Below are 18,293 nucleotides of genomic sequence, written 5' to 3' on the forward strand. Positions count from 1 at the left end.
AGGTAAGGTTTAATTAGTCCTTCAAAATAAAAGGCTTTTTCTTTCCATAATCCCCCCCACCCCCCCAAAAAATACCATCATGGAACAAATGGGTTATAGATCTCTTCAAGGTGGCTGGAGGAGAGTTCACCACCTTTGGTCTTCCCCAATTGCAAATATAATAGACTTTTGTTACTTATTTGATCAAATAAAATAATTAAAATATCAAAATATCAAAATTCCGTACAGCACATCCATTTGTAAAATGAGTTAGCCCTACATCAGGGCAAACAATTATTTATATCAAGCTATTCATCTGCTTAGTATGTTTCCATTTGATAAATTGTCAAGATCTTCTGTAAAGAGCGATGACATGACTTTGCCCCCCGGAAGTCAAGCTAAAGAGTCGTGATTGCCACCTGGTGGCTGTCAGCTGACACCGCCTGATTATATATGAATTGTAGAAATGTCTCAGATGACCCAAAATTTAAAGTGTCCCTCACCATCATGATATTTATGGATTATAAAGTGGTTTAAAAATGTATTTTGAGATTATAAAAAGATAATCACACATATATTAGGATTTGGAGACTGCTAAAAATGTGTTTAAAAAGAGTGTTTTATTTTGAAATTGCTCTCTTGCAGGTATCTTAGTTGTATGTTGGATGACTTAACAGTGGTCTGACACTGACATAGTGCAGACCCTCACCATTCTATTCTGCTGCTCTCCACATCACAAGTCTCTGGGCTTAAAAATAGCTGCATCCTCTTTCTCTTACTGTCATCACACGTCTGCAGAATCATCTATATTCGCGATAAGCTTTGAAAGTGTGTGTGTGTGTGTCGAAAGGACACATCCGGATATTCAGTTGTTATCCATAATGTTGACGCGCTCCAATATTATAAATCAAGATGAGCTGGATAAGGCCTGTGCCGCTAAAGAAGAAACAAATCTTTACAAGACGGTTGTAAAGTACTGAGTAGATGAGGTGCTCTGGCTTTTTACAGGCGGGAGAATGTTACTGGAAATGTCTAGTCTGTATTTTATTGTTGGACACAGGCAGACAGACTACAGTGGACCTCAGTAACCTGCCATGATTTGAATAAAAAATGTGACAAATACAGACTTGATTAAATAAATAAAGACTTGTGTTTTCACCTGGATCCTGATCTTTGCCCTAAGAGGTCCCAGCAGCAGCATTCAGACACAGAGCAAACGTTGGGGCCAGATTTGTTTGTATACCTACTTAAAGGTCACCAGGAGAGTTTCGAGTGGCCTCTTGACATACACTACACATTGTTAGTTTTGTTTGGGAGCAGCTGCCATAAAAGAGCTTCATTGACCAACTGAGGCTTTTCTGTTAAGTGGTATTTACAGACTTCAGCCAAATGTTTTGACCCTTGTCCGTTTCTGTGTTGGTTCCTTTTTCAGTAGGATGGAATTTAATGAAACTTAGTGGAAGGATGGGACATAGACCAAGAAGGAACCCATCACATTTTGATGCCCATCTGTGAAACCTTTTACTTTCTTTAACATTGTGTGATCATTTGTTTGTTTGTTTGTTTGTTTGTTTGATTGTTCAGGGAATTGATATCTGTGTGAAGTTTGGTGCAGATCAACATACAAACTTGGAAAGTGGATCCAATTGTGCTAATCTAACTTGATCAAATGAAAAATCAAAACATAACATAAGACTTAGTTTGATGACATCATGGAATCATGGGAGTTTGGGTCTTGACCCCCATTGCTGATCTACATGACGCTACTCAGGCACAAGTCATGTTCACGGATGAGGTAATGGATCAAAGTTGTATTCACGTTATGCAGCTAACAGCAATCATCAATGGTGCACTGTGTTCATCGCATAAATTGGAAGTTATAACAGACAATCAAAAGGCGACCAAAATAAAATGTTACTTTGAATAAAATTGGAGATTACTCTGGGTTTGAGCATTGTTGGAAACATTTTGTATGATTTAAGTACACAAGTCAACAAAGTATTTCATATATGACTCCTTGTTTTCAGATTTTATATATGTATTTAAATTTGGTCTCATAAGGGGACTGTTGGGCCTGGGTGCTATTCAGGTTTTCTTTTCTTTTTCGTTTGCCATAATCTGAAAAGCTTACTTACAGTCCAGATGTGACCTATCGTTATTTATTAGAGACCATTAGGAGAACATAGATTAGCTGTCAGGTCGGTTACCTACACACCTTAAAAGTCATCGCTCCACTTTATCCAAAGAAAAGCAGCTGCAATTCGCACATGTTCTCAGATCCAGCGGTTCAGTCGGTGCAGGGTGTCCAGAGACCGTCTGCCGGAGCGTGGCTTCACACTCCGGCAGACGGCCTGAGGTGGTTGTTCTGTGTTTTCTGTCAATGGCCCCGATGAAACGTGGGCTAAAATTAACCAAGGAGGGCACATGCCTTCCCATGACCCTTCGGTGTGAGAGCCAAGTGAGACAGGAATGTGAATGAAGGAAGGCAGCGCACACATGATGGGAGTTTGTTTTGTCGGACCTGCTGCAGCATCTCACTGATTCTTTCCTGGTATGAGAGCTTTTATGACTTTGTTTGGTAATTGTGTGATAATAAGTCACCTGGAAGCTTTAAAAAAAACTCAAGGAATAAACGTACATCAATTTCAGTGGATTCTGGTGAAACGTTTATGATGGGTATATCAAAAAGATATATTATTGGTTTGTCTCCTTTTATTATTTCCTTAGTTTATCCTAAACCCCAATTTATAACAATAACAATAATATTTATACAAATTACATATAATTAAAGATAAATTGTAAAAACTTTTTTGATTATTTTACTGTCAGTTTATTGACTTATAAATTCAAATTGAACTCAAACTAAACAACTACAATTTTACAAGCTGTACAGCTTTGGTGGCATCATGATATGTCTACAATGTTAAAAGATTTTGTTGCCCCAATTAGACACAACATTCAGTCTGGAAGGAAGGAATGTCTTTATATTGATAACATGATTATCATTTTAAAATCACACTCACAATGCACACTCCCTCGGTGTCCACGCATTTGCTGACATCGTGTGTATTCATGTTTTCTCATGCTGATATGACAGCTGTTGTCACTGCACCGCCTGAGGAAACATAGTTAATTTTAAAATGCCCATCTCTGTCCCCCATTCCCGGTCTGTGGAAAAAGGACTGGACGGGAAAGTGTTTCTGAGTCAGACACTGAAAGTCCCCCGGATCGCCTGGGAGATTTATTTGCCTGGGATTCCTTCAGCTCAGGGTCACCTTCAGTGCAGACCTGAGACCTTCCATTCTTCCGATAAGAGCAGGACAGAGGAGATACATACTGTACTTTATACACACTTCAGAACACACACATCCTTCCAAAGGAAAATAAGAGAAGGAGAGGAATATGTTTATCTACAGAGACGTGGGTATCTTATGTGAAAGTGTCATGATTTTCTTCACAAATCAGCTTGGAAGGAAAATGACGTCCTTCGTGATTATCTGAATCACAATATTCACTGAGTTCTGGTGGAAAGATGGATTTCATTATGTAATTTACTTCCATTAAATGTTTATTTTAGCAAACCTCAAACATTTGTTTGAGTGTTTTTTGCCTCACATTGTTTTATTTACTGTCTTAAATCCCCAAGTAGCAGATACAAACCAGGAGAGGAGTGAGGACATGATCTAACTCTTCACTTTAATCTATTTTGAGCTTTCCTAACTGGGAGATTTTTTTTTGTAAGATGTTATTGGAAGTGTGCGTCACAGTGATCTAGTGGTACAGCCCAACACCACCCTCAAAGGTTAAGTGGTAATTTGCGGATGGATTTTGAAATCCAGTAGCATAATGTGCACAAAGGGTTTGCATTATTTTAACTCAACTTTCTAAACTACACACACACACATGTGGAAAGGATCTGTCTTTGTTGCCTTTGCCCTTTTCAACAACCACCTTCCTCATTCCAAACAAATAAAACAAGTATCCCAGAGTTTATTTGAGTTTAATATGATGCTTTAGCTGTCAGAGCCAATTAAATCAAATGGGTATCTTACAGTTCTTTAAATGAGGACTTCCTGCAGAGGAGTTATAACTCCAAATCTTGTCACCATCAGGAAGAGATCTTTTAACAGAATGAACAGGATGAACAACATGGTTTGTTTTGATTGTGCATATCTGATTGTTCTTTTAGACACATTTCTTCTTTCACGCCTCAAACAAACCACCCTGACATTTAACAGCCTTGGATCCATAGCTTTTCAGCGGAATCAATACAGTGACATTTTAGATAATAGACTTTTTTATGAAATGTATGGTCAGGTGCATCTGAGGCAACACTTGTCTCTCTGCCCGGATACAGTACCTCATAGTGAGCTGACACTACAGGAAGCGAACCCATCAGCTCCGCAGCACAACCAGTCTGATTGAGCCTGCTTGCTGCTGTCAACCTCTGACAGCCTTAAGTTGACTATCAGTATATTTACTGCTCATTTCAGTGAGATGAGAGCTGACATGTGTGTATGTGCGTCAGAGGAAAACCACAAGAGGCATGAACTCTAACAAACACAATCTTTTATTGTTAAGTTAACATGGCTCCACAGATTGTAGCACTGGTCAAAACTAATGTTATGTTCACATATGCGGAGGTTTCAGCAGCTGTGTCTTTGCTAGGAGACTCAGACTTTCTAATAAACACAAAACAAAGTGAGTACAAGAGAGGGCTGGATGTTAATGGGAGAAAGAGAAGAAAGGCTTGTGTGATCGGGGTGGAAGTTGCTATGGGGAGAAGAAGGTGGGAGGCACATGGGAACACGAATCACAGTGTGTCCTTGGCGATGAGCAGAGACAGCCAGATACAGAGTAGAGTACCATTCTCATTAGTGCCAGGGCCTGTCAGCACGGCTACAGTCAGCAAGTGCTTCCAGAGAGTCACAAGGATTACAGTGTCTGAGCTAGGACGTCCATCCATCCATCCATCCATCCATCCATCCATCCATCCATCCATCCTTACAGCAGCTTTCTACTTCAACATCCTCCTTTTCAAAATGAAAATAAAAACAAGGGTTCCAGCTGCACTGCTGGGTTGTGGGATCGGTTGGAGGTTATCTCCACAGCACCCTCCTCCACCTCTGCGTCTCGCTCTGCTATCAGTCAAACACTACAGAAACTGGCTGGTGAATTCGGAGGATTAACTGGAAGCAGTGGGAGCAAAGGTCGAGTCAGTTTTTACCAAACAACCTCCTCCACACCTCCAGCCCGGCCCTGTCCCTAACACCACTCGAGCTGGATAAGTGGGCAGACCCTGACACGTCCAAAAAATGTATTATCAGGTCGTGTTGGAGAAACACCTCCAGATGAGTGTGTGGTGGAAGAAATAGGTGCAGATGAGAGGAGATAAATTCATGTAGGGATGACATTTGGTTGTTTTCACTTATTTGTGCTAATTTGATTTTTTCAATTACAGACAATTGCACGTGGTTGTAAAAGGTCACCACGGTACAAAAAAGAATCTAAAACAAGGTAGTCAATACATGTCGTTGGCGCAGTCGTCTGCGGAAAAGAATCAAAAACAAAACTGTAACGACTAGAAATTGTTATTGTTTATTTATTCAGGTAAAACTTTTCTCACAGATGACTGCCGCAAAGCTGACGAGAAAATAAACCACTGCATTTGCAATTGAGATGCTAACACACGCATGAGTAGATGCATCTCTGTGTTAAAATACAGTATTCTTCAGTTACATTTAAGACCCTTTCAGAATAAGGTTAAATACAGTGAGTATAGATGTACGTATCTTTGTTTTCCTCTCGGTTAGGTAAAGGACTAGCAGCAGAAGATCATGGAAACAAACCAGCGGAGCTCGGCCAAATTCAAACCCGAGAGCAGGTCTAGTCAGAAGCATGTAAGACTTGCTCCTGTGTGCAGGACCTTAAAGCAACGTGTGGCTGCTGCAGCAAGCAAATGAGCGTAAAATAGCACCAAGTCAAAAGTAAAAAAAATAATCGGCTTACATTCACTTTCTGCCAAACGTTGCTCTAACATACACAAATCTCTCATTCTCTGCCCGAAACCCACTCTGACATCCGCGAAAAGCCCCAACTCCCACTTGCATCTTCCTCACCCTAATTCACATACACAATAACCACATGTCGACCTCCACCACGCTACATATTAGCTGATCGCTACATTTCGAGGCCTCCTCTACGCCAGCTAATCAGAAACAATGCAAAAAATTTGGTCTGTCAGTCCAAGTTAAAATTAAACACATTACCAGTAAATTCCAGTCCTTTTTCTTCACTGGAACAAGCTACAGACCATTTAAGATTAACTCAAGCTAACAAGTGGAGATGTATAAAAAGCTAAACAGAAATTAGTGATGATGTTCGTGGTATTTCATGGGTACAACATGAGTGTAAGGCAGTAAATAGTTTAGTCTAAGGGTACCGATAAAGGACAGACATATGAAATGGTGTGATGACTCTGACAGGGCAGCTCTGGGGTTTGGAAACAATGGAGGATGAGATGGGGGAACTGGTTTAGGAAAGATCTTTGTGTTCAGAGGTCGAATCCTTAATGATCTGAAAAGAAAGAAGAGAGAAAAAAAAGAGGTTTATAAATAAAAGTCTCGGGTGAGTTTCCGGATTAGTTGTTGCACCAGGCATCAGGTGTGGTGAGCCACGGTGAATAATTGTGAGAACCTGCAGAGGGGTTCAACATTGCCCTCCAGAGGGACTGGGTAAGAGGTGCAATGTGCAGCTGTAAATGAGAGCGGGAGTGTGGTTCTGTGGGAGCACCTACCTCCCCGTCTCTGGTCTCCACAGTTCGTACCAGGATGCTCCTCTTCACGGGGGTCTCATGGGTTTTGGTGTCCAGATTAGTTTCTAAAATGTGAGCCGACGGAGAGAGGGGCAACTTTTAGACCAGAGCAGTCACCTACATAGTAGCAGGAATGTTTCTAGGAGGGACTTACAGCTTTCCCCCCAAGAAACTCATCAACCACACCACATTTTCACACTCAAATGGCATCAGAGAGCGCAAACCTCTGCCAAGGCCTGAACAGTCTTCTCATGAAACCACGTTCAAATTCACCAAATCCGGATTTGTATTTGGATCCGGATGCACACTGCTTTTGGAAAAAACCTGAACCATTTTCAATGTTTCTACAAACAACGATTATTCCAGACAGAATCAAAATGCATGTATGCAAATGCCCGAAGGGAGAAAAAACAAATGTGTGGGTCTTGTTTGATACTGACCTCGAAACTGTGTGTTGGAAAAGCTCTGAATTGGAATAGTGATCCTGGAGGAGCAGAGGAGAAACACCATCATCACATACACCTGTCCACGGTACACCAGTACACTCCAGTCCACAGGGCTGTTGCTCACCTGCCCTCCTCTCCCTCCAGCAGCTTCCTGTAGGTGGCGATCTCGATGTCCAGGGCCAGCTTGACGTTGAGGAGGTCCTGGTACTCCTGCAGGTGTCTCGCCATCTCATCCTTCAGGGCGTGGATCTCCTCCTCCATACGGTTCACTGTATCCTGATAACCGGAGGTCTCCATGGCAAAGCGGTCCTCCATCTCCCGGAGCTGGCGTTCCAGAGAATCGTTCTGATGGAGGAGAGACAAGAGTGGGTGATGAACTCTGCAGCCAAAACACCAGTCCCACCATTCCGGCAAGTCCCAGCAGTCCCACCAGCATCTGATGTCATTTAATGTTCTGGTCAGATTAACTGTAAAAGCAAATTCACTAACAGTGTTTTAATACTTTCATTACTGCTGTAAATCCACCACTAATCCCACAATATAAGTACTTCTCCTTCTACTTGATAATATGAGTACTGTGACTACTATGTTTTCAGTGCAGATTTAAAATGAAACAATGATTTTTATTTGGATCTGCATCGAATTTCACAAGCTCATAAATATCAGTTCCCAAAACAAGTCAGTTTTTTTGTCATCAAGAACCATAAATTATTCTCTATCCTGAGACTTAGACCTTTGAAGACCTGCAGCAGAAAGCCAAGTCTGCTAAAAATCATACAGACAGGTCTTGAGCCTGAGTTCACAGAGCTGAAGAAGATACTGAAAGTGAAGGAGAGAGAAATCTTCTCCTTGAAGGACAGTCTCCACATTCAGCAGGACGAAACTGAGACCATAAGAGTTGGACACCATCAACAAAGAGCTGCAGATGCAGGAGGACATAAAGCTCCTCATTCTAAAAAACACTGAGCTCCAAGTAGGTTTCATCAGATCCTTTTAATTTGAAGAATAACTTTTAGTGACACATGTGTCTTTTCAGGAACTCGCCTCAAGGGTCGACAAAGACAAGGGGAAGCTGAAGAAGCAAAAGATCGCAGAGAAGGAGGAAGGAGCAAAGAAGGAGCTGAAAGAGAAGAATGTGCAGGAGAAGGGTGCGAGGAAAGAGTTGCAGAAGCGAGAGAAGATGGAGAGGGATGAAAAGATGGAGAGTGAAAGGCAGGAGAAGAGAAAAAAGTAACCCTTTTATTTCCCCCAAACCTGACTCATACAGTATGAAGTGTTTCCACAGAGTGAACTGCAGCTGAACCCTTTCATACATCTGAGAAACAGCACCATCCAGTGTTTAAAGACTGATACTACATCAAAATGTACACACTGGAAAACTATCATTTTGTGACACATATTTACCGTGACTGCACTAATGAAACATTTAATTAGAATTACTAAACAAGAAGAGCAGTAAAGTTGTGAACCCCTGCTCCACCATACAGACTCATTGGACATTGGTTGTTAGATAACATAGCAGTATAGTGTCTCCCAGTCTTTTCCGTGGTTTAGGGGACTTACTGCTCCACGGAGAGCCTCCATGTCACAGGTCACCACTTGGACCTGGCGCCGGTATTCGTTGGCCTCTTGCTTGGCTTGGCGCAGGGCTTCTGCGTTTCTAGTGGCTGCGTCTGTCAGGTCAGCAAACTGCATGGGAAGACAAACAGTCAATTGGCCTGTTTCCGTTCCATCTATTTGACTTTGTGTGGCTCTGTGCTACATATCAGAGCGTCCTGACCTTGGATCGGTACCAATCCTCCGTCTCCTGCATGTTTGAGGAGGCCATGGTTTCATACTGGCCCCTGATGTCTCTCAGGGCAGCAGTCAGGTCGGGTTTGGACACATCCAGGTCAACGTGCACCTGCTGGGACATGATCTGCTCCTGTATATCACGAATCTCCTGATGAGGCAAAAGGACATTGGGAAAAAAATGTTGAGACCAAAATAAGAATCAATGTCAGCTCCAGAGAGGTGTAATAATTGGAAATAAGCCAACTGGTGGTAAAGTTGCCTCAAAATTTGTTATCTGTCACCTTGTTTTTTTAAATTCGTCCTTACCTCGTCATGGATCTTCTTCAGGAAGTTGATCTCATCCTGCAGGGCATCGATCTTCCTCTCTAACTGGACTCGATTCAAAGAAGCCTCGTCCACATCCTTGAAGCAAGCAATGAGAAACATGGAGGAATGAGTGCGGACGGAGGACAAACATGCTGAATATCTAAACTGTTTAGAAGATGACTCCGGGAAAAAGAATTACCTGTCTGAAGGCGTTCAAGTTGTTTTCTGCATCCTGTCGGAGGCCGATCTCGTCCTGCAGCCTGAGGAAAAGGAAAAGCTGGAATCAGCAAGAAGCTATTGAATCAAATTTTTTGCATTGGATTTACAGCCTGATAGCTTCCAGACACATTTATTTTCAAGGGGTAAAATGTATTAATTCATATATATACAGTCAGTTTTCGGAAAGATAGATAAACATTGAACTGCAATTTTGTTTTGGCTTAAAACGGTCAAACGTACAGTTTTGGAATTTGAATGGGACTTCTCTGTAAAATAACGAGTCAAATTGTGAGGACTGAAACCATATTTCAGGGGTTTTCATCAGTGCTGCTCTCTCTGTGCCTGCAGGAGCCGAGGGGGGCTCAGCTGAAAGGACAGCTCACGCATCACTACACATTCACTCTGATCTCACAGCCAGAGGCCTTTCCCACGGGATGGCGTTCACACAAATACACATACACACACACACACACATACACACACACACACACACACACACAGGATGCAAATACACCACCCTGCAATCCATCTGAGACATGGGAACATACACGCTCAGACTTGGGGTAACATCTGTACGGCTTCACGCAAAGTCCTCCGAATGGAGTGGCTGGAGGAGAGAGGTGGTGACCTTTGACCCTCTCAGCCACGACCATACCTATACACTCGAGTGGACCAGCAGCTATGTGGTAATCAGAGGGCGGAGAGGAGTTTGAAGTAAATTTTCTACCCTGACTAAATTAAATTGTACATTCGTGCCACGTGTGCACCTTGAGTGAAAACAATTCTGGATTTGCAACTGCAAAAAACACAGGGGACAAGAGAACATCTGCCCGAGTGCGGGCTCCCTTTGTGTAGGGCCGCCATTGTGTTTGCCTCATTCCTCCACACTCGTTCAATAACGAGGGGTTCAGCCTGGATCAAGTTTGTAAAAAAAGGGATCCAGGATGAAAGCCCGGGCAAAGCACAGCGGTCTACATTCCAACGCGTCAGAGTCCAATCAAATCTGCATATAAATAGATTTGCAATTAGTTTTGGGAGACAAAACTCGCAGCTGAATCTTTTGGTTCATTTAAATCCTGTATTTATGTTAATAGGGAGTTCGGTCATTGTTTGTTGCCTAAACGAAGAGCTTGTGCATAAAATGTATATTCTAACATAAAACCTTTTGCAAGAATTTGTCAGTATTTATGATATTTATTTAGATTATACTATTTCCCGTGAAATTTACAGTATCATATCTTTGATTGTCAACTGTATCATTAACTAAACCAAAAGTAGAAGAAAGCAAAATAAGGATGTAAAGATCATTTGTTGCATTATTCCTCTGAGCACTGAACAGTAACAGGGTTGATGTTTCTTCTCTGTTCATCACATCAACATCATCCTCCGCCCACTGGAGCCCCACCCTGCTTCCTCCTACCTCTGCTTCAGTGTTCCCACATCTGCGGCCAGGTTGTCCCTCTCTATCTCCAGCCGAGCTTTGCCGTTAGTGAGACCGTCCACCTGCCGTCGCAGCTCTCTCAGCTCCTCCTGGTAGATGTCTCCCAGGTGGCTGGGCTCCTTCCCCTTCACCTGGTTCAGCTCTACCACCAGAACCTTGTTCTGCTGCTCCAGCTGGCGCACCTTCTCGATGAAGCTGGCAAACCGGTCGTTCAGGCCCATCATCTCCAGCTTCTCGTTGGTGCGAGTCTCCTTGAATTGGGCCTTCATCAGGGACTCGGCGGGGAAGTCCAGCCGGTCGGCCGGGCTCCCCAGGAAAAGGGCCGGGTTGGTGGAGCCCAGGGAGATCCTGGACACGGGGGTGTAGTGGGTGAGGTTGCGAGGGGAGCCATGCCAGGAGAAGCGGTTAGAGGAAAGGCTCCCGATTCTTGGGGCTGTGGAGCCCGAGCCCTGAGGCCCATAACGCTTCCTGTACGAGGACTGGATTCTCTGACTCTCCATGATGGGGAATGAATCTCGCCTGGGGCACAGACGGGGCTTTTATAGAGGCGGGTGCACCCCTCAAGTCCCGAGCAGAGAGGGCACAGGGTGGGGCAGAGAGAAGGGAGGGTGGCAGGCACTGAATGGGACAAAAAGGGAGAGTGAAGGGCTGGTTTACATGACACTCACCAAGCTGTGTGCCAGGGATTGTCTGTGCTCGTCCACTCAACTAAAAACTTCTCGGGGCTTTCTCCCTCTCTCCCCCTCTGCTCGCTTCTCCCCGGGCCACTGACTCACTCTCCCTCTCTCTCTCTCTCTCTCTCTCTCTCTCTCAATCTTACTTTCACCCCCTTTTTGTCTCTCTCTCTTTCGTTCTGTTCCAACTGAATGAAAAGGAATTTGTGAGACGGGGTCTGGCCACCAATTCAACCTGACCACACATGCACTCTGACAAAAACAGAAACAGGGAGAGAGTTGGATCGGACAAAGGGAGAGAGTTTTTGGGGAGAGTTCTCCACTTTCTAACAAGAGAAAGTATCAGCAGATGGATGGAGACGTATAAATAACACCAAAATATTATATATGTTTCTATGTGGCCCGTTTAAAACATAGAACCTGCAGCGTTTTATGAAATTAAACAGTGTTGGGAGGCAACTGAAAAACGCTTTTGTCTCTCCTCTCTGTTTATAGTACAGTTACATAACAAGGACACCACTTAAAATAATTCAGTAAAGACCTATGAACTGTAATGGTAATAATTGATCAGAAAATCAGGGTAATCATTATATAAAATCTAAATTTGCAAATTCATAGTTTTGATCAAATAAACACATGATAGATATAACACAAAGGGATTATTATTATTATGTTATAATAGATTATAACTGCTAAAATAATTATGTAGTATTTTTGGGGGGTATTTTATAGCCTTCAATAGACAGAGTAACGAGATGAGAGTAGACAAGAGATAGACAGAGAGAGACGTCCAAATGTTCCTCAGATAATATCAGATACATTGGGTTCATGTTTTGCTCAGTTAGTGACCAAAGGTTGTACTCTACTTTTCACGATGCATTGTGGGAAACAAGAAGTCTACTGTTTACGGTATAACAAATTTCGCTAAACATTCGGACACCACCACAAAATGACAAACTCACTATACTGGTGAGTGGTTTAAAATAATGGAACTGAACATAATCTTATCTGCAATCTGTAAATACAACAGTCTCCATTGATTTAAGCAAATAATTAACCATTAAATCTGAACCCTAAACAAGGTTTTATAACCAGGAAGTCAGCTGTATTTCATGGACAAGACATGGACTTTATGTGCTTTAAAAAAAGAAGAATTAGCAAGATAATTTGCGTTAATTTTGTGGATGGATAGAAACAAATATAAGTGTATGAGAAATTATTATATACCATTAGATAACATTGCTATAATGAAAAATTATCAAGGACAGAAAATGTATTTCTACATCTATTTTTCTATCATTTTTTATGTATTCATACCAATGTCATGATGAATGAGACTGATGAAAATATATGAGGTAATTAATGGGATAATGAAAATAATTTTATTCAAAAAATTACTTCTGCTTTCTCCAATTGTGATGTCGAAAAGAAAATATGTCACAAACATACATGTCATTGAACTTGTGCTCAAAATTAGGCACAGACCTGTTGTCTTGGCAACATGACAGAATCTTATTACCCACTAAACACCCACTTCGACATTGGTTTGAGCAATCATGCTGCACACTTGTATTAAAGCTGGGGTAGAAAGCAACCAAGGCTCCAGAGACACTGCAGGACTCCGGGCTGTTCACTGTGGTGCAGGTTATTAGACTCTGACAGATAGATGGTGGAGGCAGGAGAGGGGGGGGGCTGTGAGGAGGGGAAGTTCAGACCTAATCTGAACTCCAGGAGGACTGAGAGACCCGACTGCGTCACAAAAACATTTTCATCCATTTCCTTGACAACGGCAGGGCCACATACACGTCAGAACACTTCAGCTGATCGCTTTCTTGCCTCTGAAGAGGAGCTGATTAATGGAGATGATGAGACTGTGACTGTCTGTGAGCGAACATCCCAGAGGACGAAGAGGAATTGAAATAAAGACAGTGAAGCACTTTGACACAACCACTGTCACGACAATTATGTTGTGTAAAACAATGTTTTATCACATTTACAAGCTTGTTTACTGTAAATACAATAAAATTTGAAAAAAAATACATACATTTCAATGAAATTAGTCTGAAGTTCAAATTATGCACGTCTGCTCGATCATAATGGTTTAAAAATAAATATACACATTTATACTTTTACTATAGCCTCTAATTAGTTAATTTTTTCTCATTAATCAGTTGATTAATCACCTTTTCTGTCACTTTGAATGTTTTCTAGTCAGTTCTACTATTTATCTGTCATTTTACCGTTTAATAGACCCTGCTTTTGTGTTCGGAGATGGCCCCCTTATAAAACCCCTTTATAAAAGATCAAGACTTTTATTTGGATCTGCACCAGATAACATTATCAGTCCTTTACACAAGCAGATTTCTTTCTTCAGGATCCTTGAATAATTCTCTGAGAAGTCAATGAAAATGTGGAAAAACATGATTAAAAGATTCAATGAGCTCTTCCCTGACCCATACCACATTTTCCCAACAAGTTCTGTGATGATCCAGTGAGTAGATTATGAGTAATCCTGCTGACTAGCGAACAAACGGACAATGATGAAAACACAATCTCCTCGGCGGAGGTAAAAACAAATTCGTTTGAATGGACACCCCTGGTTGGAGGAAAGAGCGAGGGAAAAAGGATGCATTTGAACAGTTTACAGCTTAAAATAAAACGTTATTTTCCGACATCATTTAGAATCAACAGGATAAACGTTGCAGGAACACTGGCACGGCCATTTCACAGGTCGTAAAAGAACAACGGCAGAGGGAACTAAAGCTGCTCTTTGTTGGTGGGTCGTCAAATCACAACGAGTGCAGACCAGTGGCACTAGGAGACAGTGAATGAAGCCGCTACAACTCTACTATCTGGCCTCATGAGTGTTTTTTTACTTTAAAAGCAGAAAAACAACAACACAGTGTCTTGAATTCCAAGTGGACTCTGTTAATAGAGGTTAAACGACTCTAAGTCTGGCAGAGGTTTGTTGATATAAAAGGCTCAGCGTTGACGGATTGATGGCACGGTTGCATCATTGTGGTGACACTAATCGTCTGGGCCCTCTGGATTTTTCAGACAATCAGGGCCGTTGCCTCAGATCTGGTCACTGAGGGAATATGTCTGGAAGAATAAACATTCACGTACAGCGAGGAGGAGGAAGGCGGGTGCAGGCCTCCTCCTCCTTCTCCTCCTCCTCCTCCTCCTCCTCCTCCTCCTCCTCCTCCTCCTCCTCCTCCTCCTCCTCCTCCTCCTCCTCCTCCTCCTCCTCCTCCTCCTCCTCCTCCCTGCCAGAGGACGGCCAAGTCAAACAGCTGATTCATGTGTCCACTAGGAGAGCATCTCATTTGAGGGACTTACAAGGGAGTAGAGGTGTCGAGCAGAATCTTAACACCGCTGCTGCTGCTGCACCCGAAACTGAACTCAGGCCAAAACAACATGGCTGCCAGCTAAGATTGACCGAGCGCCACTCAACGCTCGCTTTGTGCTCTGGCATTTTACACCCAGAGTCCCGCAGTGTGAACTTCACCACCTCTCATCCCTCAGCCCCGCTGAAGGCTGAATGTACATGGCCACATACCAAATTGAATCCCGACCAATGAGCCGGTAATACTGCCTCGCCTCTGTCACGACATCAAGGGCGTGTTTTCCTGGACAGGCTGAAAAAGAACTGTGGGGAAGGCTTTAATCTGGAATAGTAGCTCTTGGTTTGAACACTGGCTCACTGAAACACACACTGAAACAAACGTTAGTCACTTATCAGGCCTGTACTGTTCAGGTCTGCCCCTGTTTAAGACTTTGTGGACTTATTTATTTGAACTTAAACTTGGTTTTCTTTGGATTTCATTGGGATTTGGGAAGTTTTGGTTGGACTTTGTACTTATTTCCTGTTTTAATTCTTTCCTCATGTGTGTTTTGCTTTTTAATTCATGTCTTTCCTCCTGTTTGATGCTTCTATAGCTTTGTCTTAATTCAAGGGCTGCGTCCTTCAGAGGACGTGTTCTGCCCGGTCCACAAAGACCGCTTCTTTGTGGCCAAATTGAGATGATCCGGTCCACGGAGAATTTGCCTGATCGGTGTCACCATCCCATCACGCCATTAAAGCTGTAGCTTAGCACCAGAGCTGAACATGGACACGGCAACACAGTTTAAATGAACCTCAGTGTAAGTTCAGTCAGGAAGACTTAACCTGCTTATTGATCAGCTGATAGTGGGCGTTCCTAAAAGGCCAATCAGATCTGCCACAGTCTCTTCCAAGCAACCATTCTGCTGAATGTCAAACTTTAAATCCCTTCTCCCTCCTTCAGCTGTCATTCAGTGACGCACAACAACCACCTCCACCCCAATCTCCTCCAGTCTTCAGCAGAATCATCATCACCTCATCCAGATCCTCGACCTCAACAAGCATTGGCAGCTGATCATGGATCACGTTCCAGACATAGTGTCAGTTGATCATGAAAATGGATTGTGGATGATGGCTCCATCTGATCATGGTGGCAGCTGATCACAGACTAATTTCAACCAAACTGCCTGATAAAATAAACCTATTATAGCGGCATCTATTGCACTTCTGTCCGTCCTGGGAGAGGGATCCTCACATGTGCTCTCTCTGAAGTTTACCCTGTTGTTTGTTTCAGGTAGTTTTTTCTTGTTCTTTGTTGAGGGTTAAGGGGCAGAGTATGTTGCACCTTGTTAAGAACTGTGGGGCAATGTTTGTGAATATGGGCCATCCAAACAAATTTGACTGACTGATTTAACCTAGACCCCGGGTCAATTCCTGTTCTACGCTCTGCTTCAGCCCTTTCTAATCCTGATGATATCACACAGGGGTCTAAAATGCCAAAGACAACAACATTCACATCACTTCTGTGTACTTGTCAAATAAAAATTGTTAAATAGGGATTCAAGTCTCTCCTGATTTAACGACCCATTGTGCACCGTTAGCTGATCGGTTGAGTTGAAGCGTGATACCCAGTCTTCCTGGTCAGTCCGTCTGTTTAGTGTTCAATTCCCTGTTGGTTCATGTCCATGTTCCTGAGCTCCACAGGGTGATTTTCTGCACGTACTATATATTTTTGGATTCTTGAGTTTCCTCATTTCAGCCACACTGCAATCAGAGTCTGTATGCTCTGTTCAAACACTTGTGTCTGCCTTGTCTAGTGCCTGTAAATTGGCTACAATGACTCCTCAACCTAACATGTACCAAACTGAACAAGAAGCACGTGTGTTAGTCATTAGAGAGAGAGGTTTCTGGCTGGTGGTGCTCTGTAATCATCACCAAAATTATCCATGTGCTTCATTACAAAACCAAAAAAGTCATATAAAGGCTCCATATAATCTTGGTCCACCCAAACTTGTCCGTTGGGGCTGAACACATAACAGTTTAATCACTTTTCTTATGGTGATGTCTTGTAATTTTCAGCATCGTTGAACCTGAGCAGAGGTCTAATGAACCAGAATAATTCAAATCACTGTTACCTTGCTCCAGAGCACCTCATCAGTTGAATTAATTTATATGTATAATTTATTTTAGACCCTTTTCATGCCAGCCAGTTTGACATGAAATCGTGTAGTAAATTCAGATTTCGTTTAAGATGTATTCAAGCAACAAAATATGCATTGAGTTTTTTAAAAAATGTTTAAGTTTTTTTCAAACATTTTATAATTGTCCCACTTTATGAAATATGATTGATAAAGGGTGATAGTGGGTGTGCCACCGGGGTCTCCCACACACAGCCAGAGACAAACATGTTGCTTTTCAGCATCATTTATTGCAGAACATCAAACATAAAAACATAAACTCAACACAACTTAACTTGCCAGCACTTTCTGCTGGCGTCAAGCTTCTCTTCTCTTCTCTTCTCTTCTCTTCTCTTCTCTTCTCTTCTCTTCTCTTCTCTTCTCTTCTCTTCTCTTCTCTTCTCTTCTCTTCTCAGATCAGTAGATCACAGAACAGTCTGTCCTGTGTGCAGCCATTGAAACATGTGGAGCCGCCTCAAGGTTCTGCTCTGTTTAGCTCAAGCCTAAATGAATGTAATTAGCAATACCTTTGTTTACCTCGTATTTTTTAGTGGACGCTTCATAATATAAACTTGTTTTAGTCTCTGCACCCACTGGTTGATGGTTTTATGTCCTTCCAGTTTACAGTTATCATTTTTTTGGCAGTCAAGAAAAGTCTCCGTAATATGTATCCAATATATATCTAAAGGAACGTAGACTTTCCATTTCTTCTTTGACACCTCTCCAAAATTCTTGGATTTCTGGGCAATCCCAGAAAGTATGTGTGTGGTCCCCTATCTTCCCATGAAAAAGGTATATTATTATATAATATAATAAACGATCATTTGTGGTAATATGCTTTCACTATTGTCTAAAGCTGAGCTTGTTCCCTGTTTGGGAAACTGAAGTTGAATTGCATATATTATATTGTACAACAGAGCTTGCCCCAATCACATGATACAACTTATAACCTTCATCTTCAAGCAGGGGGCACCCAGATTTGAACTGGGGACCTCTTGATCTGCAGTCAAATGCTCTACCACTGAGCTATACCCCCTGTTGGTATGGATAGACCCTAGTGGATAACTCAAAAACGCATGAATGTGTTCAAACTTTGCTTGATGAATATCTGTCTCTCTCTA

The 18,293-nt window shown here is 42.3% G+C and overlaps 1 protein-coding gene and 1 non-coding gene across 2 annotated transcripts; both read right to left on the reverse strand.

Annotated features, from left to right (window-relative positions):
- Nucleotides 1-6,513: 6,513 nt before the first annotated feature.
- Nucleotides 6,514-11,499, reverse strand: gfap (glial fibrillary acidic protein). The gene is made up of 9 exons (XM_061089834.1): nt 10,979-11,499; nt 9,539-9,599; nt 9,340-9,435; nt 9,020-9,181; nt 8,803-8,928; nt 7,364-7,584; nt 7,234-7,277; nt 6,776-6,858; nt 6,514-6,555 (listed from the first exon to the last, which is right to left on the reverse strand). The coding sequence occupies exons 1-9, from the start codon at nt 11,497-11,499 to the stop codon at nt 6,514-6,516; spliced, it is 1,356 nt and encodes a 451-aa protein (XP_060945817.1).
- A 6,637-nt stretch (nt 11,500-18,136) lies between these two features.
- Nucleotides 18,137-18,208, reverse strand: trnac-gca (transfer RNA cysteine (anticodon GCA)). Its single transcript has one exon. It is a non-coding gene; the product is annotated as a tRNA-Cys (tRNA).
- Between the last annotated feature and the right edge of the window lie 85 nt (nt 18,209-18,293).

This window comes from Limanda limanda, chromosome 17 (assembly GCF_963576545.1).
Source record: "Limanda limanda chromosome 17, fLimLim1.1, whole genome shotgun sequence".
Lineage (NCBI taxonomy): Eukaryota > Metazoa > Chordata > Actinopteri > Pleuronectiformes > Pleuronectidae > Limanda > Limanda limanda.

Bases quoted from the DNA above. Each gene is read 5' to 3' on its own strand.
- gfap (XM_061089834.1), bottom strand. From the start codon at position 11,499: ATGGAGAGTCAGAGAATCCAGTCCTCGTACAGGAAGCGTTATGGGCCT. The intron at 9,436-9,538 runs GTAATTCTTTTT...GCTTGCTTCAAG, and splicing joins ACTTGAACGCCTTCAGACAG to GATGTGGACGAGGCTTCTTT. The intron at 7,585-8,802 runs GTAAGTCCCCTA...CTCCTCCATCAG, and splicing joins TGGAGGCTCTCCGTGGAGCA to AACGATTCTCTGGAACGCCA.